General features: G+C 44.1%; 2 protein-coding genes across 6 annotated transcripts in view; one reads left to right on the plus strand and one right to left on the minus strand.

Moving 5' to 3' along the window:
- The window catches only part of LOC147913051 (uncharacterized), a 56,562-nt gene extending 56,051 nt beyond the window's left edge, over nucleotides 1-511 (minus strand). For all 3 annotated transcript variants that reach the window (XR_015549254.1, XR_015549253.1, XM_087420547.1), the window contains exon 1: nucleotides 1-511. Coding sequence is in view for 1 of the 3 variants with exons in the window: in XM_087420547.1 (XP_087276673.1) it covers nucleotides 1-73 (73 nt within the window). In the remaining 2 variants the exon portion in view is untranslated.
- On the plus strand, nucleotides 441-25,085 carry LOC101393324 (short chain dehydrogenase/reductase family 16C member 5). Of its 3 annotated transcripts, XM_087420546.1 has the most exons (8): nucleotides 441-594; nucleotides 3,649-3,810; nucleotides 4,457-4,803; nucleotides 15,744-15,875; nucleotides 19,179-19,278; nucleotides 21,344-21,488; nucleotides 22,157-22,282; nucleotides 24,775-25,085. In XM_087420546.1, exons 3-8 carry the CDS (start codon nucleotides 4,471-4,473, stop codon nucleotides 24,866-24,868), a joined length of 930 nt encoding a protein of 309 aa, XP_087276672.1. In that variant the 5' UTR covers nucleotides 441-594; nucleotides 3,649-3,810; nucleotides 4,457-4,470; the 3' UTR covers nucleotides 24,869-25,085. The 3 variants fall into 3 exon arrangements, with proteins under 3 accessions (XP_087276672.1, XP_087276671.1, XP_087276669.1); XM_087420545.1 differs by lacking the exon at nucleotides 3,649-3,810 and having other exon boundaries at nucleotides 476-594; XM_087420543.1 differs by lacking the exons at nucleotides 441-594; nucleotides 3,649-3,810 and having other exon boundaries at nucleotides 4,435-4,803.
- Nucleotides 25,086-25,297: the final 212 nt, after the last annotated feature.

The following is a 25,297-nucleotide window of genomic DNA, read 5'->3' on the forward strand; positions in this document are numbered from 1 at the left end:
CTCCACTGGGCCAGGGAAGCAGTTGACCTAGATGCCAAGTGCAGGAATCAGAAGCTGCTGCAGAGCTCCGCATGTGTGCTGTGCGCTGCAGGCCGCACAGGCGTGCCCCGGCTCCCCCTTGCCGTCGACTCCTGCACCTGCTTCCCCTTTGTTCTCTTACACAAGGCTTCCCAACCTCAAGACTGTGCTTTGGAAACAGCTGGGGAACTTTTTAAATGCTGATACCTGGGCCCCCTTCCAACCCATAAATTCTGATTTAATAATCCAGAGTGCAGCCTGGGCATCGGAATTTTTAAACGTCCCCGGGTGATTCTTATGTTGGAAATCCCGGCGTTCACATCCGGTCACCGCGACCGAATTGCCAGCTTCTGAATCTGGCCGCCAGGGGAAAAGGGAAATGAGCGAGGGCCCACGTGGCGCGCGGGGCCCCAGGCGGCCCCACCCCCCTCGCGGGCGCGGCCGTCCTGCCCGGGGACTCGGTGTGGAGCGGGCGCGGGGATAAATCCCGGGCCTCGCCCAGCCGCGAGCCAGTGACGCGGCGCCCTGGGCGGACGAGGCCGGCTTCTCGGCAGGCAGCGGGGGCAGCGTGTCGGGGTGAGTGGCTGGGGTCCCCGCCGGCGGCTGCGCAGGACTTCCGGGAGGAGGTGGCGCCGGCGGGTCCGCGCCCCGCCAGCCCGCAGCGGCCCGGGTGGTGCGGGCCGAGGGAGCGCGGGCGGCGAGCCCGAGAGGGCGCCGCGCCGGGCTGCAGCGTCGCGGCGGCCGCCGAGCCCGAGCCGCCCAGGGGTGACCTGCTAGCCTCCCTCCCCAGCCCGGAGCAGAGCTGGAGCCTCCCTGGTCCCCTCTTCTTCTTTGGTCCCTTCTGCCCAGGCGCCCTGCTCTCTGCTGCTCACTGCTGCTCAATGCATCTACTTCTCCCTTCCCACCGCCCCCAATGCACCCCGTGCCCCATACCTGCCCCCCCAGCAGGGTAAACTTGCTGCCACGCGCTGGCCTGGGAAGCTGACGTCACCTGTTTACATTGCACCAAGTTAGTTCAGCTTGTGGATTAAGTGGCTAGGCCGTGGGATGGAGACACCAAAGAAGTCTTCAGCCTGATTAAATTTAATATGCTCCATAACTTCCTAAGGAAGAGTCTATACAGTAAGACTGAGCCTTACATTTATTTTTGTTTGTAAGGATACTTGAACCGTCTTTCATTGGTTTAGCCACGGATTATTAATTCATATGCTAGCAGGAGCACCAGCCCTAGCTCTAGCTAATATTTATTTTGCTGTCGTTATGTGCCTGGCACTGTTCTGGCAAGGCCTCCACGTTATGGGAATTGGGAGCGCAGGGGGAGATGATGTGTAACCTGGCAGGCGCTGAAATCCAACCCATCTCTTCTTGCCCCACCCCCACCCCAAGCATCCTGGAGAGGGCTGTGTGCAGAGCAATGAGGACCTTTTTCTTCCAGTTTTCTCAGTAGTTTCATATGTGGTAATAGTGACCATATAACACTCCTTAATACTTGACCTGTGTTAACTCATTTAACTTCCACTGCTCCCCGATTCTGTAAGTACTGGTACATACTAGTAGAACCCCCCTATTTAGAGGAGGAAACTGAGGCACAAGAGATGAAATAATTTTTACCAAGAGTGTGGAAAAGTCAGTGGCAGATCCAAAATTCCATCTCAAACTTTAATGTCTAGGTCTCATTACCTGTGCAGGTACCCAGCAGACACCCTAAACCCCAAACCAGGGAGACCTCAGGATGCCAAGTTCTTAAGAACCTAGTAAGCATTTGCCGAGACAAGGATAAACAACATACTTGTTCTAGGTCTTGCATCATGACAACGTTGAGACAGTGGAGTACTAAAGTCTAGAATCCCTGGCATTAAGAATTTCATGTTAGGGCCGGCTCCGTGGCATAGCGGTTAAGTGCGCGCGCTCTGATGCTGGCGGCCTGGGTTCGGATCCCGGGAGCGCCCCGAGGCACCACTTCTCCGTCCAACGTGAGGCCGAGTCCCACGTACAGCAACTAAAAGGATGTGAACCTATGACATACAACTGTCTGCCGGGGCTTTGGGGGGAAAAAAACTGAATAAATAAAAAAAATCTTTAAAAAAAAAAAAAAAAAGAATTTCATGTTACCCAGGTCAGTGGTGAGACTTCCAGCCACCCACATGGTGCTGGAAGGAGAGGAGAGAAGAAGGTCTCTGTCCTTCTGGCATAGACTGACACAGTGGTGTGCCTGAAAAGGGGTCTGGATGGCCTGGTCTGGGTTTTCTCATGGAAGGAGTGCAGGCAGTGCCCAAGCTGCTGCCCAAGGAGGGCGCCCAGGGTGTCACATCACTGTGGGAAGTCTGACCCTCATCCTTGCGGGTCTGCAGGTACATACCCCATGACGGTGTGTTTAAAATGATAGTCTGAATACCCCCATTTGCCCTTCAGAGCGCCTTCTTTCCAAGTTCTGCGGGGCCTGGAGGCCCCATCAATCATCCAAAAGCTACTCTGTGAAAATAAATCCGAGCAAAGGTGGCAGAGTTTGAGGCCCATTTCATCCAAAGCATGGGGAAACCCAGTGCTGCACAGCAGAAGACACTCTTTGTTTGACCAGAACGTCCATGCCCCCCTTAGCATTCTTATTCCCTGGACAGTCCTGGACACACAGGTCAAACCTACCTCAAAGCTCAAACTCTGCTGTCCCTCTGCTGGGCAAGCTCCTCCCAGACCTCTCTACTTCTCACCATTCATCCTTTGGATTTCCACTCAAATGTCGCTTCCCGGCAAATCTCTCCTGTTGCTTCCTCCCCGACCCCAATCTCAATCAGATCTCCTGTCTACTCTTTATAGCACTCTGCACTTTTCTTTATAATACTACGGTTTGTAATGTTGTGTTGATTCATTTAATGTCTGTCTCCTCAACTAGATCCTTAGCTCACCAGGCAGAGATTGTGGGAGGCCACCCACCCCCTCAGCCCCCGGTGCCCAGCCTCACACCTGCACAGCACCGGTGCTCAATAAATATAATAAATGAACTCACCTGGCCCTGCACTAACTAGCATAGGTACCTTGGAGAAACCACATACATTTTCTTTCTGATCCTCAGTCCCATCTCTAAAATGAACCAAGAAACAACAATTTAGGTCACAACTGTTTCCTAAGAGTTTGCCCATGCTCCAAGCCCTCCTGTAGATGATCTATCCACCCGTAGGCATTAATACTAACTAGTCTGTCCTCAGCAAACTGCACAGTAAGTGAAGACCTGCTGCTCTTTAATGAAGAACATTTCCTGCCCTTGTCTGTGCCTCTCAATTGCACACCCCATTCAGGGAAGCCCCCCATCCCCAGCACAGTATGCCCTCTGCTAAACATGTTTTCTCTTCTCATCCTGGAGGAAATAAGACCTTCCCTTCTTTCTCGACTGGTTGTTAGTAAAGCATCTTATACATTCTTTCTCACTAAAGTGTGAGTAACTGATAGCAGGACGTAAGCATTGAGCCCTGTATAAGTTTGTCAAGGGGAAGCCTTTTATTCATCCAGCAAAACTATTGGGTGTCTTGTTGGTGAGCAGCAGTATGAATCTGAGAAACGTAATGTTTGTAAAGCACTTACTGTGAGCCAGTATTGTGGTCAAGCATGGAACACGCGTTCTTATTTCATCTGCAGAACCATCCTGTGCCACAGGACCAGTAGAGACTCATCTCCTCAGAGACCGAGGCTCAGAGAGGCCACACAGCCTGCCCCAGGTTTCACAGCTAGGCAGGGCCAGGGCAGGACAGGAATCCAGGTCTATCTCTAACAGACGTGCTACAATCACAAGGCCGAGTGGTAAGTGATGTGGCATGGGGACAACAGAGCCTGGGGGAGGGGTATCCCGTGCTGACAGCTAATGCGTCAGAAAAGGTTTAGAACGTCTAATTACTCCTCTTCAAGTACGTTATACAAACAGGATTTTACATTTTCCTTTTAAATCTCAGATTTTAAATAGTGACACAAAATTAAAGAATAACAGTGCAAGTTAGAAAACACAAACCTGAAAGGAGACAAAAATAAAACCAGAAAGGTAGCAGTTATATCATAAACATTATGATATGGTCAAGACTTTGAACATAAAACCAACCAACAGGACTTGTGAGTGTTATGAAGAAGGGTTAACTGTGAAAAATAATGAACTTCTCCTTTGGGTTAAATTTGGATGTGGTTACAGTTCCGGGTTAATGGACATTTCTGTCACATACAATGCTCAGCAGGTGTGCAGATGTGTGTCGAGCTTGGTGCTGTGAATGAAAGTTGGCCGAGATACATTCCCTGTGAGTTCCCCCTCGCCTCTACGTTCGAGTCTGCAACGAGGAGAGATGTTTAAATCATGCTTCTCAGTTTCTTTCACTATTTCAGAAAGTATGAGCTTCATGCAGAAGGTAAACTCAGAAGAATGGACACCTAGGTCTTTATATGAGTTTATCTTTCTTTATAGGTGTCAGCCAGAATATGGCTCCTGACCTGAACTCAGCAAAGAAGTTGTTCATTTTCTTAGGAAAATCAGTGTTTGCTCTTCTGGAGGCTATGGTTTTTGCCTTAATCCCAAAGCCACGGAAGGACGTAGCTGGTGAGATCGTACTCGTAACAGGCGCTGGGAGCGGACTCGGAAGGCTCTTAGCCCTCAGCTTTGCCCACCTTGGATCTGTGCTCGTTCTCTGGGATATCAGCAAGGAGGGGAATGAGGAGACGTGCAAGATGGCTCGGGAAGCTGGAGCCACAAGAGTTTATGCCTATACCTGTGATTGCAGTCGAAGAGAGGAAGTGTATAGAGTGGCCGATCAGGTAAATCTTGGGCGCTTACTGGGTGGCAAGAACTCCATGTAAATCCTTTGACATATATCAGTTTCTTTGTCTATTTCCCTTTCTCAGTGCCAATTTGCATGTCTCCAACATGTCTTTAATTTAAAAAATCTTGGGGAGTAGGAATTAGGATTCTTGAGTTCTCACTGTATGCAATACACCATGCTAAGCACCCTGTATTATATCATAATCCTGTAAAGAATAGCCCATTATTATCTCCACTTCACAAAGAAGGAAACTGAGACTTAGGGCAGGTAGGTCACTTACCTAAGAAACGTAGCTAATAAGTAGCCCAGCTGCAGCTGGACTTGAGTCTGTTGACTCCGAGTACATGCTCTAACCACCACGCTCTGCTGGCTGTGCTGGCCCCTAGTACCGTACAAGAGGTAGGTGGTAGCACCCTTCTTCGAGGATAAAGAAACTGACACACAGAGATGTTAAATAACCTGCTCAGGGTCACAGAGCCAGTGCATGACTGAGGATTTGAACCCATATTTAGTCTGACTTTAAATCCGGCTATTTCCACCCCACCACAATGCCTTTCATTTGAATGTGTATTTCTCTTAAGCATTCATAAGAAAATCAGAATATTTTATTCATCCTAAGGACTCTTAACTGCAGTTGCTCCTTGGGTGATGAGATGCACGTGTAAAGAACACTTGCAGGAAACCACAGCTCCAATATGCCAATAGTAGGGATTTTCTTTGTTCGTAGAGGCACATGCTTGTTTGATGGCCGTCTCCTGTCCTTCATAAGGATTTCTCTGTCCTCATGTTGGCGTGACTACTCCACACGTCACTCTCCTGGGCCACTTTTTCTGTGGCACCCAGAATTCCCCAGTTTGGTGAGAAGGAAGGAACCAGACCAGCCTCCAACAAGCAGCCGAGTCACCTTGGAAAGTTCTTGCACAAACAGCTTCTAGGCTCTAACTCAAATCCCCTTGCTACTTCCCACCTCACTTTCTAGTGGAAAGGTTTGCAGGTCACTGGCGGTTGAGTGTGTAACTTTTGTTGAAGTTTGTCTTTACATTTTACACATCTCTTACTACCGTCTCCAATCACAGGCTGCCTGGTACAGTCGGGAGACCCAAACCTGACAAGCTAGCATGGGCTTACGTGGGACCACCCTTCAAAGTGCGGTTGTGTCTGCTGTAGCCGACCTCACAAACTCAGCTCTTTGCACTTGAAGCACTTATTCCCTGGCACGTTGACTTCCCTGACTACAAACCACTGCTCTGGCCACTCTTAAGCAGTCACTCATTCGTGTTCAAACACTAAAGACCCTCAGATATTGAGCAAGCTAATATAAGGCGCTCTATAAATTGCCTCCCTCTTCCCCATAGCTGTGATTTAGTTCTGCCCAAGATGCTTAGCTTCAGAAATGGTCAAACATAGCATATTACTAGCTTATTCAGCCTTTCTTACTTTTGGGTCTTGGAGAGAATTAATTATATGCTCTTCAGGGGAAGCTAACTACTCTCCACCCTTATAAACCAACCATTTCCGCTTCTTATTCTGGAGAGAGGGAAGGGACCAGAGGATTTTAAGCAGCTCCCATAGTGGAGTGATCAAGGTGAAAATTTTCAGGGTGGTGTGACATGGTTTTATCTCCACAGACCCCAAGTACTTTGAAAGCTTGTGTCCGTAGATCATAGCACTAAGTTGAGAAAGGCCAGCCTTGCCACTTGGTATCCTGGATGAGAGGTTATTTTGAACAACAAACACAAGAGCAGATGGAGTTATCTAGTTGTCACTCATCCTTGATGTGGCATGTAGAAGTGTCCCAACTATACATTTAATGACTGTGATCCCTTAGACAAGCCAAATCAGAACTGATTTTGCTTAGCATACCTCTAATTGACGGCAGTGGTTCAACAGCAAAAAAAAAGAAAATGAAAAAAGATAAACAACACTTTCATTTGTAGTATCTGTGAAAATTTCTTAAGGTTTTTTGCTGGTTCCTGATGTCCAAGGTCTAATTTCAGGATTTTTTCATCTTTTAAACCACGTGGTCACTGGTAGAAGTGACCTTCCTCTGTTGCCTACTAATAAGTAGTGGTTGGGCAATTCACATCAGCCATCCTGGGCTGTTCAGGGCCAGACGCTGACATGCATGGCCTTCCTGCAGATTCTCGTTTTCATAGCGTGGATGTTCATGGAGAAATCCCTGCTGGCAGGCGGGCACGGCTTATATGTGAGTCTTTCTAGAGTTGTCATCTGGCCTTGAACAGACTGTTGTCACATTCTTACAATAAGGATAATAATGAACGCTAGAAAGGAAAATTAGTTCAAAACTAGAATCTGTTGCATTCTCCCTCAGAGATTACCCTTGGGCCCCTTATAAAACAGCACAATACCAACAAGCTTACTCTCATCTCAAGGATGAACGTTTTATTGTGTTATTATTGGTCAGCAATAGTTAAAGATATAGTTAAGTCACATACAGTTAAACCTAATCCCTTTTCTCCCTAATGTAGCAGAGGCTGAACGCTCTTGATACCTTTCCATGCTTAATTTAAAGGAAAAAAGTAGACTTTGGAGCAAGATAAGCCTTTGAAAAAGATAACCCTATTTACAAAATAGATACTACGAGGGAAGACTATTCACGTGAAAAATCCTGAATTTTTGTATTCTGCAAAGATGCATGGATAATAAAACCCTAGGTGCCTACTTTGAAATTAAAGTCTGATGCTCACATTATGGAGTGCATGATAACATGCTTTCTTTATTCATATGAGAGGTGGTGGTCGAATACATGTACCTGGTGATTTCTCTTAGATGTAACTTCTAGCCTTGCCATCCCTGGCTCTGACCTAGGACAGCAGCCTCTAATGCTGGTGCTGGCTTCCAGCCCACATCCTTATCTGGCTTTTGATTTTGCCTCAGGTAGGGCTTACCTGCTTGTTTGTAGCCTTGACCTTTGTTCAATTTGGATTTGACTAAATATTTTAGCCACTCTTCAAATCAGACTTTAAGTTGGATTGTTTCCAGTGCTTTTATCTGAAAACTCTAACATAAAATGTGAAGTCTCCTTAGTCTCTATTTCATCCTCGATTTTCTCAAGGCTACAGATCTAATTGGCTAGTAAATACTTAACACATGTCAGCTTCGTTGATGGGACCCAGGCGTTCCACAACAGCAGATGAGAAAAGTGGAAGCTTTCACCTGACTTCAGTAATATGTCCTCTACTGTACCAAACTGCGCCATCCATACAGGCAGGTGCACACACACACACACACATACCATGCAGACATGTACACACGTACACACACAGCTAGAGATGTAAGTGGTACTGCTGTGAGCCTCCTGTGCAGTATATGGCAACTGCAACTAGTGGTTCCCTATTATTTTGGGGACAGGGCCCCTGCTGTGTGATAGGTTACTGTAATGAAATTCAAAACACAAAGAGGAACAAAGGGACAGCACTGTCTCCTGTCGTCGGTCCTGGAAAATCTGTGCTCATTTCTGACATAGCCTGGGTTACACGCTAAAGATTTGATAGAAGGGAAGGCTCCAATGTCACATCCAGAATTTTTATTTCTTAAATAAAAGTTACTGAGTACCTACTCTGGCCAGTGTTACAGCAGCAAACAGGGCCTACTCTGATTCTCCCTTCACTCCCTCATGTTATGCCTAAAAGTGTGTGGTACAGAGGAGAAAACGAGTGTTGCCCATAAACAAATAGACAGTTATTTCTCTAGCAAAAAACAGGTTCATTCAGGATCAGCAAAGAATTGCACTTCAGGGTCTGCAACCATGGTGAGCCACGTGCAAGCCCAGAGCAGCAAGGGAGGAGAAACTCTTCTATAGAGGGGAGGAGGAAGTTGGGAGGGCTGTTGTAAACAAAGAGTTCGAGGCATAGTGGCTCTTCATTGGCTGAGCTGTGACAGTCTCTCATTGGCTGAGCTTCTTGCTGGTCAAGAAGAGGAAGTCTTTCTTCTTCCTGTTGGGCTCTGCTATTGACTTGAGAGCTCCCCCTTTTGGCTTCCCAACTCCAATTTAATGAGCTTTCTGTTTATTAATTTCCCCATTTTCCCCTTTTGATCAAGATCTTTCTCTGAAAGCATTACTAATCAAGAGTCAGGTTTTTCCAGTTTCAGGAGCCTTTTGTCTCTCAATGCCAGGAAGGACCTTTCCTAGCTGTTGTGTCCCACATCGGAGGGAAAGTCCACAGATTGGAAACCTATTGTGTCCAAATTTGAACAACGAGGAGTGGTAGGAGGGAGAACTCTCAGGCATTTTTCTTTTCTAAAGTCCGTATGTTATCAAGATCATAGGAATTAGAGATCATCTAAAGCGTTATGTTATCGTCAAGGGTTTAGCAGACCAACTTCCAACAAGCCCGGTCTGGACATCTTGGGAAAGCTGTTTCATCAGATGTCATCTGCTTCAATTGCAGAACATCTTTACTTTCAGGTCACCAGATGGTGTGCAGGTCCAGTCAGGATTTGGTGCTTGCTTTAGGTGTGTCATGTGAATTCAAGAATCTATTTCCTGGAGTTTTGTGGCCCATGGGTTAGTTAGCAGTACCTGATAGGGGCCTCTCCAGCGAGGTTCAGGAGAGTTCTTCTGGAGGTGTCTTTTCCAATAGATGAAATCTGTGGGTTGCAAAGTGTGTTGCTTAACATCTTCGTCTTCCTGGAGCACACTGTGAAAAGATTGCTCTACTAAAACATGGTTATTTTTAATAGAAGCAATTGGGCCTTTGCAATATTGGAGTACAGTTCCTTTTATCAGCTGTGGATCAAAAGAGGCAGGAGCCAAGTGCATTGGGTGTCCTGTGACTATCTCAAAGGGTAAGAATTTATGAGTTCCAAAGGGGGTGGATCTGAGACTTAGAAGGACCAACAGCAATGCTTTTGGCCAAGGTATTTGGAGGGTCACTACAAATTTTGCCATTGAGTCTTAATAATGTCATCAGTGTGTTTGGCTAAACCAGATGATTAAGGGTGGTAAGTTCAGTCAAAGTGTAAAACCGGCCAACCAGCACAGACTTATTGAAGTAAAATGTGTTCCTAGATTACTATGAAGTTTGAGAGGAGTTCGCCAGGCAAGGATAATACTTTCCAAAAGGACTTTAGCCACAGAAGAGGCAGTAGCCTGTCTTCAATGGAAGGTTTCAGTCCAGTGACAAAACATACAAACCATGATTAAAACATATTTATATCCATGAGACAGGGGAAGTTGTATGAAATCCATTTGCCAAACATTGAATGGTCCATTAGGCAGTTTAAAATCTCTGGGAGCAGTATGAACAGGCTTCCCTGGGTTGTATTTTGGACGGGTGGGACTAGTGAGGTAGGCACTTTTTGTGGCCTTGTTAATATTTCCCAACCAATATTGATTCATGAATGCTATCATTCTGTCAGTAGACCAATGGTTTAATGCAGGTACAGTGGTTAGGAGTGGGAAGTTTAGGGTCTCCAGTAGGCCTGCCTTGTTATTTGGTCCAAACCAGAGTTTTCTCTGTTTATCAAACCAACAGTTGTTGAATTTCCAATCTTGTCTCTCCTTTTATGAGGCCAGTTGTCAGGCTACTTTAGCCAGTTTTTCTAATTTTTAGCCAGTTTTTATCATTTCAGGAAATATCCCTTTGGACCATGTCAGAGATTTGACTATTGTTGGTTCCTTTAAGAGCTGCATTCCTTGCAGAAGTGTCAGCAAGGCGATTTCCCTTAGCTTCTAGAGAGTCAAGTTTAGAATGCCCCAGATCTTAATAATAGCTAAAGCAGCAGGTACAAGTATAGCATCCAATAATTCCTGAACATAGGAGCCACTTTTATTTCCACTGGAAGTAAGGAAACCACATTGCTCTCAGAACATTCCAAAATCATGAGCTACTCTAAATATATATCTACTATTGGTCTGAATGTTGACAGTTTTGCCCTTGGCTAAAGTACAAGCCCACGTAAGAGCATATAATTCAGCCTGTTGGGCTGAAGTAGCCATAGGTGAAGGTGCTGCCTCAGCGATATCAAAAGGATATGCAAGAGCACACCCAGGACAGTATTTGCCATCGGCACCTTTTAAATAAGAACCATCAGTAAACCATGAGAAGTGAGCGTTACCCAAAGGAGTTTCCTGCAGATCATCGTTAGGAGGTGATCCATCAGCGTTAAGCAGTCATGAGGGACTTCATGGGTAATGGAGGGGAAAAGAGTAGCAGGGTTAAGGTTATTACAATGTAAAAGAGTTATGTAAGGAGCAATTAACAAAAGGATTTCATAGGAGGTGAGGCAGCTGGCTGAAATATGTTGAGTGTGATGAGAATTCAGGAGGGCTTCTACTGCATGAGGCACAATAATGGTTAAAGAGGATCCCACAACAATTTTCTTGGTGGCCTTAACCAAAAGAGCCATGGCAGTAATGGCTCTAAGGCATGGGGGTATCCCTGTGCCACAGAGTCCAGTTGCTGGTGTAATACCCTATATGCCGATGGTGGTCCCTGTGTTTTTGAATGAGTACCCCAAGGACATTCCCTTCCTTTTCATACACAAAAAGGAAAAAGGGAATCTGATTATTGGGATGTCCAAGAGCAGGTGGGTTCATCAAACTCTCCTTTAAGGCCTTAAAAGCTATGTCTTCCTGTTCTTCCCATAAAATTGAATCAGGGCTGTTGTTCTTTAATAAAACATACAGAGGATTGACCATAAGAGAGAAATTTGGAATCCAATTTCGGCAAATAACCAACTAGCCCAAGAAAACCTTGCAGCTGGCACTTGGTTTTTGGTTTGGGGAAACTTAGGACACCATAAAGCCTATCTGGATCTAGATGTAGCCCTTGTTATGATATCAGATGCCTTAAACATTGAACCTGAGTTTGGGCAAACTGCAGTTTCTCCTTGGTGACTTTATGTCCCTTTAAGGCTAAAAGCTTTAGCAAGTGGACGCTGTCTTCCTATGAGGAGAGTTGGGAGGGAGAGCAAAGAAGCAAATCATCCACACATTGCAGCAAAGTAGAACCCCTAGGGAATTTATATCATCCAGATCAGCCTTCAGGATTTGTGAGAACTAAGAAAAGCTCTCAGTAAAACCTTGAGTCATGACTGTCCAGGTGAATTGTTTTCCTTCCCAAGTGAAGGCAGAAAGGTATTGACACTAGCCTCATCAACTGGAATGCTCAAGAATGCACTACATAAGTCAATTACCATAAAGAATTTACTCCCAGTGGGAATGGATGTTAGTAGTGTATGAGGGTTAGGAACAACGGGAGGGAGGGATAACAATGTTGTTTATTGCTGGGAGGTCCTGGACAAACCTCTGCCTTTGGCCCTTGGGTTTTCTCACAGGTAAAATAGCAGTGTTACAGGGGCTAGTACAAGGGATAATAAGGCCTTGAGCCTTGTAATCCTCTATTATGGGCTTTATATCTTGAAGGGCTTCTTTACTTATAGGGTACTGATTAATTCCAGGGGGAGGTTTTGAGGAATTGATTTGAATCTTGTTGGGAGGAGCACTGTGAATTTTGCCAATATATCAGTTGCAGATTTTGCCCATAAGGAGGGTGGTAGCTGATTCAATAGGGACGAATGATCAGTGTCTCCAGAATCAGCTCTAGTACCGTCAGTGGCGGAGCAAATAAAAGATGTCAAAGGATCATTTAATTCACCTGGTTGGCCATTTTGATAACTACTGTCAAGTTCTAGAATTATTTCTTCCTTTCGGGAGAAAGAAATTCCGGCATGATACTTTTCCAAGAAGTCTCAGCCTAATAAATGAATAGGGGGTGAAGGGACCTAGGAGATAAAGGTCTGTGTTCTCAAAGGGCCTAAACAAAAGGGAATAGGTTCAGAGACAGGAACCTGTTGAGGTTTATTAGAGATCCCCACTACTTGAACTGTTTTAGAACTCGAAGGCAGGGGCTGCTTTATAGTAGTGGGGTTGAGCACTGAGAATGTGGCTCCAGTGTCACTTAGGACAGAAAGAGACTCATCTTCAATCTGGAGAAATGTTTCTCCAAGCGGATTCAGAGGGAGGATTGGGAAGAGCCCCTGTAGTTCCTCAGAGCCCTGTCATTGGGAATTTGTAGGACATTGGAAAGGTTAGAGGGCTGAAGGCACCTGAAGTATTTAAATTTGTAACAATCTCTTTTTCAATATCCTGGTTCTTTGCAGTAATAGCAGAAACTAGGAGAATTTTAGATTGGTTTAGGGGCCTTCATTTGCTGGAGTTGAAGATTGAGAATTTTAGCCGTCTTTCCTTAGGTGACTGCTCTAGAGTGTGAGAGTTGGTTTCCCAGATTAACTAAATCTGGAGTGGAAGTAGTTTGCCATTCCATCCTGGTCCTTTTTACTAGAAGGAAAATGTCCTGGTTCAGCCCATTAATGAACACAGAGTTAGAAGCTACCTGGGTAGAATCAACATCTGAAGGAAGACCAGAATTTTCTTTGAAAACAGTCTGGAGTTGATTATAACAGTCATAAACAGGTTCATCAGGTTTTTGTGCACAAGCCTCAATTTTGTTCCCAATCAACAGGCTTTGAGAAAGCCCTAGGAATTGCCCAGTGAAGTTGTCTGGCGATTCCCTGAGCCTGATCATACAACAGGTGCGAGGGTTGGTCTCCTGGCTGTAATTCTAGAGACCTTTTAGGATTTTCTCAATTAGCAGTTTTCATCCAGTGGGCCTGGCCTTCACTGACAAGCATATGAACTAGCTGATATAAGTCAGAGAAACCAGGTTGATAAGAAACCAGGTTCAATGACTATACTAAATTGTTCAGCAAATTGATGAGGATCTTCAAGGGTCTTTGGGAAAATCTTTGACTGTGGCTTGCAGTTCAGCTTTAGTCCAGGGAGTATAAGAAATAAAGAGTTTATTTAACCTTTGGATCCTCAGAAGTCTTAATTTTAAAGGGACAGGTTCTGATAGGTTTGGAGGAAGAGGTAGTGCGAGAGGTTCAGGGAAAAGAGGAAGTTCAGTGAGAGAGTTAGTCTGGGGTGACTGAGGATATAGAGGAAGTGTAAACTGTATAGAAAGGAAGGAGGAAGATGGCCCCAGAGGTGGAGCCTGAGATGAAGAAACCGAGGAAGGGGAACATGAGGCTTCAGAAGCCATTTTATCTTTCTTTAATCATTTGTTTGCCTCAGTTAATCTTAAAATTTAAGGGGCAATTTTAGACTCCTAATAATGTTTGGAAGCCTCAAAATAACAATAGATATAGGCGTTCCATTCAGTTTTGGAAATTACAGAGCTAGGGTTGTCCAATTGAGTTTTAACAAAAATACGTTTGGGGAGTTGAGAAGTTTCCCGTATTGGCCGTTGTTATTCCAAATTACTTTTGCTTAAGTCAGTCCATTTAGTTAGAAATGCGTTTGAGGAATGACCACAGTTTTTCAACATAAAATTGGCTTGGATCTCTGTAGGGGCAGGGGGTACCCTCAAAATATTTAGATAACTGGGATCTCATTTCTTAGGGTGTTTTTTTAGACCAAAGGAATAATTCTCAAACAGCCTAAACAGCTTGAACAGTTCACACCTGCGGGCTTAACACCAGCCAGTTCCAATAGAACAGTCTGATTTCAGTAAGGTAGACTGAAGGTCAAATCAACGCGGTTCCCAAGAACAGTCTGGTTCCAAATGGAATCGGACCCAAGATGGATCACCGCATCTTCAAGGAACAGTCTGCTCCCAAGGGAGTCAGGCCAAAGGCTGGACCGGCATGGTTCCAACGAACCATCCCACAGTTGGATTGAAGGCCAGCACAGTTATAGTAGCAACAGTCCAGTTCCAAAAGGAATCAGACCGAAGGCTACCACAGTGCCAAGGAACAGCCTGATTAACAGGGTCAGGCTGAAGTGCCACCTGAGTACTCACAGACAAACAAGGCCTTAACCAGAAAAGGAAGAAGCCTTAAAATAGATAACAAAACCTGGAGAGCTTCAAACCCACACAAGGCAGAGGGTCGGATCCAGGAGAAAGACTTACCCTCAAAGTTTAAGGTCAGTAAGAAAAGCAGAGAGGTCAATGGGCCCTGTTGTGGGTACCACACCTGTTTGCTCACCAGCCTCAGAGTCTTCAGGAGTCTTCTCTTGAGCCCCTTACAGGCCACCTAAGTGTTGACCTTAGACAAATAGACAGCTAGTTATTTCTCCAGCAAAAATGGATTCATTTGAGATCAGCAAAAAAGTACAGTTCGGAGTCTGCAACCATGGCAAGCCACCTGCAAGTCCTGAAGCAGCAGGGGAGGAGAAGCTCTTTTACAGAGGGGAAGAGGAAGTTACGAGGGCTGTTGTCAACGAAGACAATAGTAGTGTAGTGTAGTGTAGTGACTTTTCATTGGCTGAGCTGTGACAGCCTCTCATTGGCTGAGCTTCTTGCTGGTCAAGAAGAGGAAGTCTTTCTTCTTCCTGTTGGGCTCTGCTATCAACCTAGGGCATGAGAGCTCCCCTTTTGGCCTCCCGACTCCAATTTAGTGAGGTTTCTGTTCATTAATTTCCACACCAGACAGTTGATGAAAACAGGACGGACGGGTTCTGAGCTACGCTGTGTGTTTAAAACATGTATATGAATATCATAGTTCCTGCGTTCACTCCCTACTCCACCCTCATCTCAGTGTGTGCCAGGTCTCAATTTATGACGCGGATATAATCTCTTATATCCAATTGCAATTATTAAAATGATGCACTAGTTATACAGCATAGAACAAAATTACTAATCGCTGAGTGTCAGAATAGCTCTCACTGCAGAAGGAAAGCAGCACTGCAGTGTCGGCACCATCATAAGAGGGGAAGAAATGAGATGAAAAGCATCAGACGTGGATCACTGGTGCACTGTAATCTCAGCAAAGGAAATAAAACATACTTTGTTTTTAGAGTGCGTAAACTCAACCTAAGTTAACAAGGATAAAAACTATGGCAAAATCAAACCTAGATCATATAAGGAATAACTCCATTGGTGATGCTGTTCTTATTATTCAATTCAGGTTAAAAAAGAAGTTGGCGATGTTTCCATCCTCATCAACAATGCCGGAATCGTAACTGGCAAAAACTTCCTCGACTGCCCAGATGAGCTTATGGAAAAGTCTTTCGATGTGAATTTCAAAGCACATTTATGGGTAATTATTTTTTCTTCTCATAATAAATATAAAGTTACTCTGACATTTAGAAGGACCTTCCTCTTGTTCTCTTGCAATGGTATTAGCCTCTAAATAAAGCACAGACTTCTCGAGTTTAGACTTGTCCTGGTCTACCTAGTCATCCTCTCCTGATCCAACTTAACCTACACCTCCCAGGGCCTCTGCTCAGGGAATCCTACAAAGACATAACTGTCCTCGTGGTCATACTGTCATTTATTGATGGCCAGCCTATGTCGGGTACTATCCTAAGCACCTCATGTATAATCCTTAAAACAGCTCAGTGAGATAAGGGATCATATAAGTTAAAAGATTTGCTCAAGGCTGCACAGCAAGTGGCCACACTTAGACACGACCAGGGTGACCTTATCATTTGCCTAAGCTGGGACTCTTTTGAAGGTGAAAGGAGGCATTGTTAATAAGCAAGCATTCATCAGGTCTGTTCTGGGCAAACCAAGATGTCCAGTCACCCTACTCAGTACCTAACCGGGGAAAGGAGGGTTTCTACTAGTCGCCCTGGTGACTATGTGCTACAGACATTCGGGGCACAGCCCCTGACTTCCAAGGTGATGTGCCCACTTTCAGACGTTGCATTTTCCCGGCCTTTGCTGGGACCTGTCGTGCCAGGCCTCCCCACGCCATGCCCCTGCCCCCGTTCTGCCTCTCCCTGCTCTTGGGCCCTTTTCATTCCACCCTGCTCACAGCTCGTCCCTCCCTGGGCAAGCTCTCTCTTTCTGGGAGTGAGTATTTGCTGGAGATTTCTGAGATCCCCCTCCATTCTCCTCACACCTCTCTAGATGGATGCCCCACCCAGCTCTCCTTTGGCAGCTTTTAAATGTTATTTGGAGTTTGTAGATTTTCTGTCCCCTAGTTTCACCAAAAGTGTAATGGTGCCAGTGGCATTCTTGGTATTCTGTCTAGTTTTCAGGAAAAAGATGGAAAGATTCAGAACTATGTGGCCACCATGTTCCTTTAGGAACTACTGCAAGTGATTTCTATTGTCTTGTCCCAAATGTCTGTCTCCTTCATTAGCATATATGGTCAGGATGAAGACATGGTCTCCTTAAAGGTCTCCACACCCGTAGCTTTTGTGTTCTTTTCCCACCTCTATTTTTCTGCGTTCTCCATGGTCTCCTCATTCTCCTTTTCCTCTCTTCTAGTTGTTCCTGAACTGCTGGCATTTCCCTGGCCCCTGTCATCCCCTCGCCTCCTCTCATCCTATATGCTCCTTCTGGGCAAGTTCACATACATTTTTTGAGCCCCTGCATGGACTAGGCACTTAATTGCTAGTGGATCAGAGAGCTCATAGTGACCGGGCTCCCAAGAGGAGTATCCACACAGAGAAGGGAGGCGACTCACCACAGGCCGTGGAAACTCAGGGTGTTTTTATTATACTGCACTATTTGCTAGCTTTGATTTTCTACCTCTCTCTATATGCTAGTTTCTCTTTGAAACTTATTGCAATGCAGACAAACAGGTTATTTGAGTTTTATAAGAGATCCCTTTTCTCATATTTATTCATATTGTCAATGCAAATAATCAATTATCATTCTATAGCAAAGAGGTTTATTCCAGCCAAGCTGAAGACTATCGCCTGGGAATGCAGCCTTTGCAAAGGAACAAAGTACTCCAAAAAAGAGTGGTTTTCAGCACCATTATATACCATTTCCAAACAAAAAGACATACATCAAGCACAACAGGGATGCATTCTTTCAAGGATTCAAGGAGATGTTTTGTTACAGATTAGCACATACACAGCAGATCAACATGACCCTGGCATCATGGGAAGGGCAACTTACCTTCAAAAAGTACTGGTGTCATAAGAAGGGAGACATCAATTCTTATCTTCAAAGAGGACATTCTTTTCTTGGGGATAATGATTAAAACAAATGTACAGTGAATGTTTGACAGACTATAAGTCAGGCTTCTTTGATTTAAATAAAATTTAGGCCAAATCAGGTTTAAAAAAGAATGGCTTGGGTCTGGCCCCGTGGCCTAGTGGTTAAGTTCGGCACTCTCTGCTTCAGCAGCCCGGGTTTGGTTCCTGGGCACAGGCCTACACCACTCATCCACTGTGCTGTGGCGGTGACCCACATACAACATAGGAGAAGATGAGCACAGATGTTAGCTCAGGGCCAGTCTTCCTCAAGCAAAAAGAGGAAGATTAGCAACAGATATTAGCTCAGGGCTAATCTTCCTCAACAAAAAAAGAATGGCTTCCCCATACACCTCAATATATAAAATTTTATTACATCATTATTATTCATATTTCAGAATAAATACGAAATATAAATTTATGTCATATAAGTATGCAGTTATTCATATTTGATTAATTATTTCTTTGTTGCAGAATACATCTTCTCCCAAAGCTCATTTCTCTCTCCTTTACCTTCTTTCTCCAGATCCCACATCGAAGGTGAAGGTGTTCTATAGACTGAGACCCAGTATATGTCTGCTTTGTCTAACAGATACTCTTTTTTATGACAAGGAATAAAAATAAACCGTTACTCAAAGAAGTAGACATGAGTTTAAAAACAAACTAATATTTTTAAACTGAAGCCAACAGCAACATGTCCTGTGAGCAATGTTCAGAAAAATGTGAAATCCAAATGTGATCCAAGGAGGAAAAAAAGGCAATATAAATCTAAATGATCATATCCTTGATTATAGTCTAAATAATCATATCCTTTCCTTTCTGGATTGTGAGTGCCACAACTAAGATTTTCCTATACTGCTTCAATTATTGTCTTAATATTGTGTTTTTTAAAGTCAAATATGAGCAAAATATGTCTGAATAAATTATTTTTAATACTACTGGAATTGTTATCAGGAAAATATTGATTTAACAAGTTAAACAAGTTAAGATGATTACTTCCAGATGTTTAAGTTTTTATATCCCGGTGCCTTCAGGTATTTTTCTGAGCTTAAAAAATGGTTTTTTGTTTTTTTTTTTTTTTGCTGAGGAAGATTCACCCTGAGCTAACATCTGTTGCCAACCTTCCTCTTCTTGCTTGAGGAAGATGGTCCCTGAGCTAACATCTGTGCCAGTCTTCCTCTATTTTGTATGTTGGTTGCCACCACAGCGTGGCTGCCAACAAGTGGTGTAGGTCCATGCCTGGGATCCAAACCTGGGCCACCAAAGCAGAGCACACCGAACTTAAACACTACGCTGCTGGGCTGGCCCCCCCACCCCCAAATTTTTTTAATCACAATGGTCATGTAAACATCTGAGAAAAGTATGAAATATGGTATAAAATGTTAAAAATTTTACTTTGCTCTTCTTAGACTTATAAAGCCTTTCTACCTGCTATGATTGCTAGTAACCATGGACATTTGGTTTGCATTTCAAGTTTGGCTGGATTAATTGGAGCAAATGGACTGGCAGGTAAGAGAAATGTAATATTTTACAATTGCAAAATGTCTTATAACTTTAACTTATGTTATAGCTCTGAATAATCAGCATTGACTTGATGTACTAATGGTAAAGGGTAATAAATTAAGAAGTATATTTAATGAGGTAAGTGATTGAAAACTTCATTGTGCAGCAAAACTGCCTATCAGATATACATAGATGAAGTTGCAGTATGCACTTTGGAATCATTAGGTCTTATGCAATCCCCTGGGTTTAAAAAAAGAGAAAGAGAGAAACTTTACTGATAAATTTTTTACACAAGAGATTAGCACAGTCACCATCCTCCACAATTCACCTGGCACTGTTATCAGGATTGTAAGAAGGACTACTGTGCCTTCTGAATTTTCAGGTAAGTGGTCTCCCTGTTTTGTGAGTTTGGAGAAAGTTTCTCTACCCCAAGAAACCTAAAATTAACTTCTTTGCTTTTCCACTGGTTAAAGACTTACAGGAAGTGGTTGTCATTTCCATCTCCCTTGCAACTGACTTGACGTTAGCAGTGGGGAGGGGGCAAAGAGATACACCAAGATCCTTGGTGAAGGCAGCCCAACTCAGGAGCTGGCCCTAGGCAGAGCAGAAATCTTGTCCTTACCTACCAGGGTGTCCCTTGGAGCAAACGCCCTGTGTCCTGGCTTACACAGACCCCTGACATTCATCCATCAGAAACCCTAGCTGCAGCACTCGGATAACAGATGGGCCGGCTTGCCGATTCAGTACTTCGCAATGCTTTTGAGCTGAGCAGCATAGTTCAAGATTCATAACACTGATCTAAACACAGTTCATCTCAGTTTCATGGTTAGGTTTTTCAAAACCACCAGTCACCCAAAATATGACCAGTCTGTACACGTCTCCCTGTATCCTGGACTTCCCTGCCTCTATCCTTCTTAGAATTCATCAGGTCTTACTATTACCTCTTTCTTATATGTCTGATAAATCATGGAAATTTGAAATGATACAGGTGTATTTACAGCTCCTATTAATCCTTTTTCTGACATAATATCTCTATCTTCAGATACAAGACTCTCTCACCCCCAGCTCACCTAAGTGAAAAAAACCTTAGTAAAATGTAAACCTTTTGTAATTCCCACCGTGTAGGTCTCGGCTCCTCTGCATCAGAACCACTAGGGATGCTATTTAGAATGCAGATTCCTTGGGTCCTGGGCCATATCTGCTCATCTGAATCTCAGGGGTTGAGGGGCTCAGGACCCCCTCTCCCCCCTTGCCTCCCTCTAACATCTTACCCACTGTCTTGGGCAGAGCAGGGCCCAACAACCCCATGCCTGGCACTTGTAGCCTGGTTCTTGCCAGTTGTAGTAGCTGCTTCTCAACAGAGAAGTAAGTATGCCTCTTTGATTGTGTGAGGTGAAGGAAAGAATAAGTCTACCTTAATGCCTTTTCTTCTCCAAACTTGTCCATTCGGCAAATTGGCTATTCAGGTGTTTACTTGAAATGAGTGGGATTGAAGACAGAAATCTCAAAACTGACATAAATGCCACTTTCCAGGCCCCTGCATTTGCAAGATATTTCAGATGTTGAGTTGAAGCTACTGAGTCCTTTGTTTTTCTTCTGGAAGTGGAAGAAAGGCTTAGAGTTGGAAGAAAACTTGATAGGAGTGTCACAACCCACACTGACCTCTCCTGCCGAGATTCCTCCATCACTTATTATTTTATTTCTTCTTTTGTGTGTCTTCCTGCCCTGATTGGGTTGAAGTTCTTTGGGACAGGGACTGGACATCTTGTGCCCCATGTAATAGCTAGCACAGTGTCTGGCCATTCATTAACGTGGACATAGGGTCTAGCAGTGTGACCCGCAGGAGGCTCCCCACAGCCCCGCTTCTCCTGAGTCCACTTGGTCATTATCGACTGATCATGTTCCTCCCACTGGCTCCTCACTTCTTGCAGTGGGAGCAGCCCAAGATCATACAAATAAGAACCTGAGATTGTTGGCCCATTCCCTGTTGGTATGAGTGTTTTGAAGAAAACTTCATGTAATGCCATTTAAAGGCTTTAGAATATACATTAGCATTGTTTGTCTTTTTCAGATTATTGTGCAAGTAAATTTGCAGCCTTTGGATTTGCTGAATCTGTATTCGTAGAAACATTTGTCCGGAAACAAACGGGGATCAAAACCACTATTGTGTGCCCATTTTTAATAAAAACTGGAATGTTTGAAGGTTGTACTACTGGGTAAGTATGTCCTTTGATTTCGAAGAAACTACATTTTTAAAAGTGATTGGCCATCTATTTTATTTTGTTCTTTATCTGTTTTTTAAAGTTGCTTAAAAAGACATTTTTCTAGGATTCAGCCTGATTTATAAATGGTTTCAGAATTTCTTTTGTCCTCAAATGTGTTTGTGTTTAAGATACTGAGTTTAATGTGAATGGTTAATCAAGGCTGTGTCCACCCGTACCCACACTGCAGCCCGGATCTGCTTATCTGTCTCCTCGGCGCTCCTGGTCACATCCTTTCTCTGCCACCCAGCTCCACTCTGCCCTCTTCCCTGATTCCACAGAAGGACTGGAAATCATTGAAGGGGCACAAATGCCCAAGTCTGCATCTCAGAGAGATGACAGGCAGTTAGTTTTCAAAGACTTGCTTTACGTTATTTAGACCATTTGTTTAATATGGTTTCACATATATGTATATTGTAACATCACTGTATTAATTAGAATCATCACTCTCCATTTCAAATTCTAGTTATGTTATTACCATGTTGATAAGGGAATAAATATAGAAATCGGTCAAATCTGGAAGGGAAGGAAGCGAATAAATGATAATCTCTTACAACCGTCTTATCCCTAGTTTGTAAGAATTGTTTTTACTAATTTGTTAATTGGGGGTTTTTTGTCCCCAGGTGTCCTACTCTGTTACCGATTCTGGAACCAGAATATGCCGTCAGAAAGATAGTAGATGCCATCCTGCAAGAAAAACTGTACTTGTATATCCCGAGGTTTTTGTATTTCATGATGTTTTTAAAAAGGTAAGAATATCAGCTTCTATTCTTTCTCTAATGTGCCAATCAACAACTTATTCTAGATCCTACCAGGAGGAACCACTTAAAAAATATCCGTTAAATGAATGAATTTTGCTCTCTTCATTGTGCGCATTTGCTGACACAATCTCAAATTTGCATCATTGCAGCGCCTCCCATGAGTGTAGGAAATGGAGTTGGATCCTTCCAGTCTTCTTAGTATTGCATTATTGTCAAAAAGAAGTGGCTTTACTGAATGATCTGTGGACAGATTGAAATGATTTTTTTTTTTTAGGAGAGGCAATTTTTCTTGTGCTCAGAATAGAATAGTCATATTGAAACAGATATGTGTCCATGGTTCCTCGAGTACAGGGCCCAAAGTCAACGCCAGACAGTAAGCCAAATGTTTCAGGAATTTGTGGTACAGGTAAAACTGGTAATAGGTAATGGTAATGATAAATTTGAACTATAAGATGGTTAAAGAACTACGGGGAAAAAAAACTGAAAAGATAACCACCTCTTAAAAGCACAAGAGAGTGTCTTTGCCCATCCTTCTCCGCTCTCCATTGGGTTTCACTGCTGCGACTCATCGGCTGCAGTTTGTGAACATTTGACCCAGGTTCAGAAATTCTGAATTGCTGACGCACCTGCTGACCCCACTGTGTCAGTTCATTCCCTAGACTGTGACAGGTCACCTAATACTTCCCCCTCGTCTAATACTTCCCCAAGCAGGTTTTCTGCCTTGCAAGGAAGCATATTTAATTATTAAACCACTCCCCTCTGTTGAGTTGAAACCTGTTTCATTTTAACTTCCACTGGTGCTAGCTTTGCCCTCTAACACTGTGAGTAATTCCATTCCTCTTGACAACAACAATTCTTCAGTTATTTGAAACAGGTATCAGGCCTCAAGTCCACCGTGTGGCTAGCAGCCATTGCCCTTCCTGCATAAGGAAATAGCTTCTTTCTTTAGCTAATTGTATCTCCTCTGTATGGTGAACCAAAATCATTCTTACATCCTTTCACTTCGCCAGGCTTCACCTAGCACAGCAGTGATATGGCTGACTGAGGCTGTGTGGGGCAGGGCAAAGGGTCTTGACAAGCAGTTTGAAATCTGGGGTTGTAATCCTGCTGTTACTAAGTCTGTGGCTCTGAGCACACCCTCTACTCTCGCCCAGTTTCCTCATTTACCACATAGAAGCTAATGCTTGTTACAGCTTGTAGATTAGTGAGTGTCATGCACTATTTATTGGGCAGTGTGTGTGCTCACTACCTCTTGCCTAATAGATAAAGGTTTGCAGTATAGTAATGCCAATTGTAAAGAACATGGGACTTAGTTTTTCTAGTATTTTTGAATAATTATTGAGGTTATATTTACTTTTACAGGATATTAGTTCCAGGCCCTGGTTTAAGAGAGATCTACGTAGCTCCTGAGAAGGATTTGGAAACATGAAGAAGTTCAGTGAAGGGGATTACATTACACACTCCTTCAAATATTCATTCAATAAGCATTAGAGAGCACCTACTGTGTGCATGCATTGCTGACTGTCCTAGGATCTGAGGTTACAGGAAAGAATGAGAGAGACAGCAGTCCCTGCCCTCGTGGACATTATCTTCTTGGTGGTGGGGGGTGGAGATGGCAAAGAACAAACAAAAAAGTGCAGAAACAGAAAAGGTATGCTGGGTGGTCAGCAGTGCTGTGGAGAAAGATACAGCAGGAAAAGGAAGTCCCAGAGGGGGAGGTAGAGGGCTGCGAGCTGAGACTTAATTTTCAGTCTGGTGCTCAGGGCAGGTCTCAAACAGAAGGTAACGTTTGACCGGAGACCTGAAGCTGCAGAGGGCAGGAGCCACCTGGATATCTTGGGGTGCCCCCAGAGGGACGGCGAGCACAGGGTCCTTTTCTTTACCCCACGCTCAGCACAAGTCTCAGGTTGACTGTGCTGTTTCTTGCTCTGCAGTGTGGACGTCAGGATCTATGGAGCCAGAGTGCTCTGTCAGGAGGGGCGAGTGGGCTGGAGAAGATGAACAGTCTTAGTTGGGTCTTGCCAAAGGTCTGAGGAGCTACTGCATCTAATCCTCCCAGTAGTCCCAGAAAGAAAGAGTGATGATCTCTTTTTATACTGGAAGAAACTGAGGCTCGTGAGCTAAGTAACTTGCTTGAGATGGCATTGTAAATGACAGAGCTAGGATTCACGCCAGACTCACCTGACCCCACAAGACTTCACTGCTTCCTATCAGTCATTACAGAGTATCGAAGCTTTGGAAATTAACATGAGAAGTGCATTGAATAATGGAAATAAAGCAAGGAGAGATATATAGAGACCCTGGGCCAGTGTCCTCCCCCGTAGTGGACAAGCCCGGGTGACCCTAAGGCATACACGCTAATGTGTGCACGTGTGAATGACTTCATCTGAGACAACTCAGTGACGCTGCGTTCCGGCTGAGCTGGTAGAGATGCTTTCACGAATGATAACCAAGAAAGTTTGCTCTTGTGTTCTCTTTAGTTTCATGCCCCTCAAGGCGGCACTGCTGTTGACTGAATATTTGGGCGGCTTTACTCTAATGGATGGCTTCCTTGGCCACAAGAAGCAAGACTAAAGATCAGCTCTGTGCCTGACGTCGTGTGATACCCAGTATCACATAATGCTTATTTCAATGAAGAAACCTATTTTTGTCCAAAAGAATATATCTGGAGACTACAAGTACCATTCTTATTATGCTGTCTGGACTAGTATTTTCAACCAATGCCTTTAAAAATAATGTTGCTATCTGCTTTCTTGCTGAGTTTTTTTTAAATAAAAAAACAGCCCATTTTCGTTGTTTCTGCTTGCAACAGGTATGGAAGATCACCTGCTTTCTCATGAACCGCCCTTCACATTGGTTACTGGAGAGGTGGCTCCAATGGAGCAGGTGTCTGTGCTTGAGCCTGCGCTGGGGAACCGGGGTTAGGGATGAAGAGCTGGGTGAGTGTCTGGTTGGAATACCCTCTCTCCAGAGGACTCTGAGCTCTGAACTTCCCATCACCTT

The sequence above is a fragment of the Ceratotherium simum genome, chromosome 31 (assembly GCF_057802395.1).
Source record: "Ceratotherium simum simum isolate JZ-2026a chromosome 31, ASM5780239v1, whole genome shotgun sequence".
In the NCBI taxonomy this organism is placed as follows: Eukaryota; Metazoa; Chordata; class Mammalia; order Perissodactyla; family Rhinocerotidae; genus Ceratotherium; species Ceratotherium simum.

Coding starts and splice junctions, on each gene's coding strand:
- LOC101393324 (XM_087420543.1), top strand. CDS start 4,435: ATGAGTTTATCTTTCTTTATAGGTGTCAGCCAGAATATGGCTCCTGAC. Junction 4,804..15,743: donor TGTATAGAGTGGCCGATCAG/GTAAATCTTGGG, acceptor TATTCAATTCAG/GTTAAAAAAGAAGTTGGCGA. Junction 21,489..22,156: donor TTTGAAGGTTGTACTACTGG/GTAAGTATGTCC, acceptor TTTTGTCCCCAG/GTGTCCTACTCTGTTACCGA.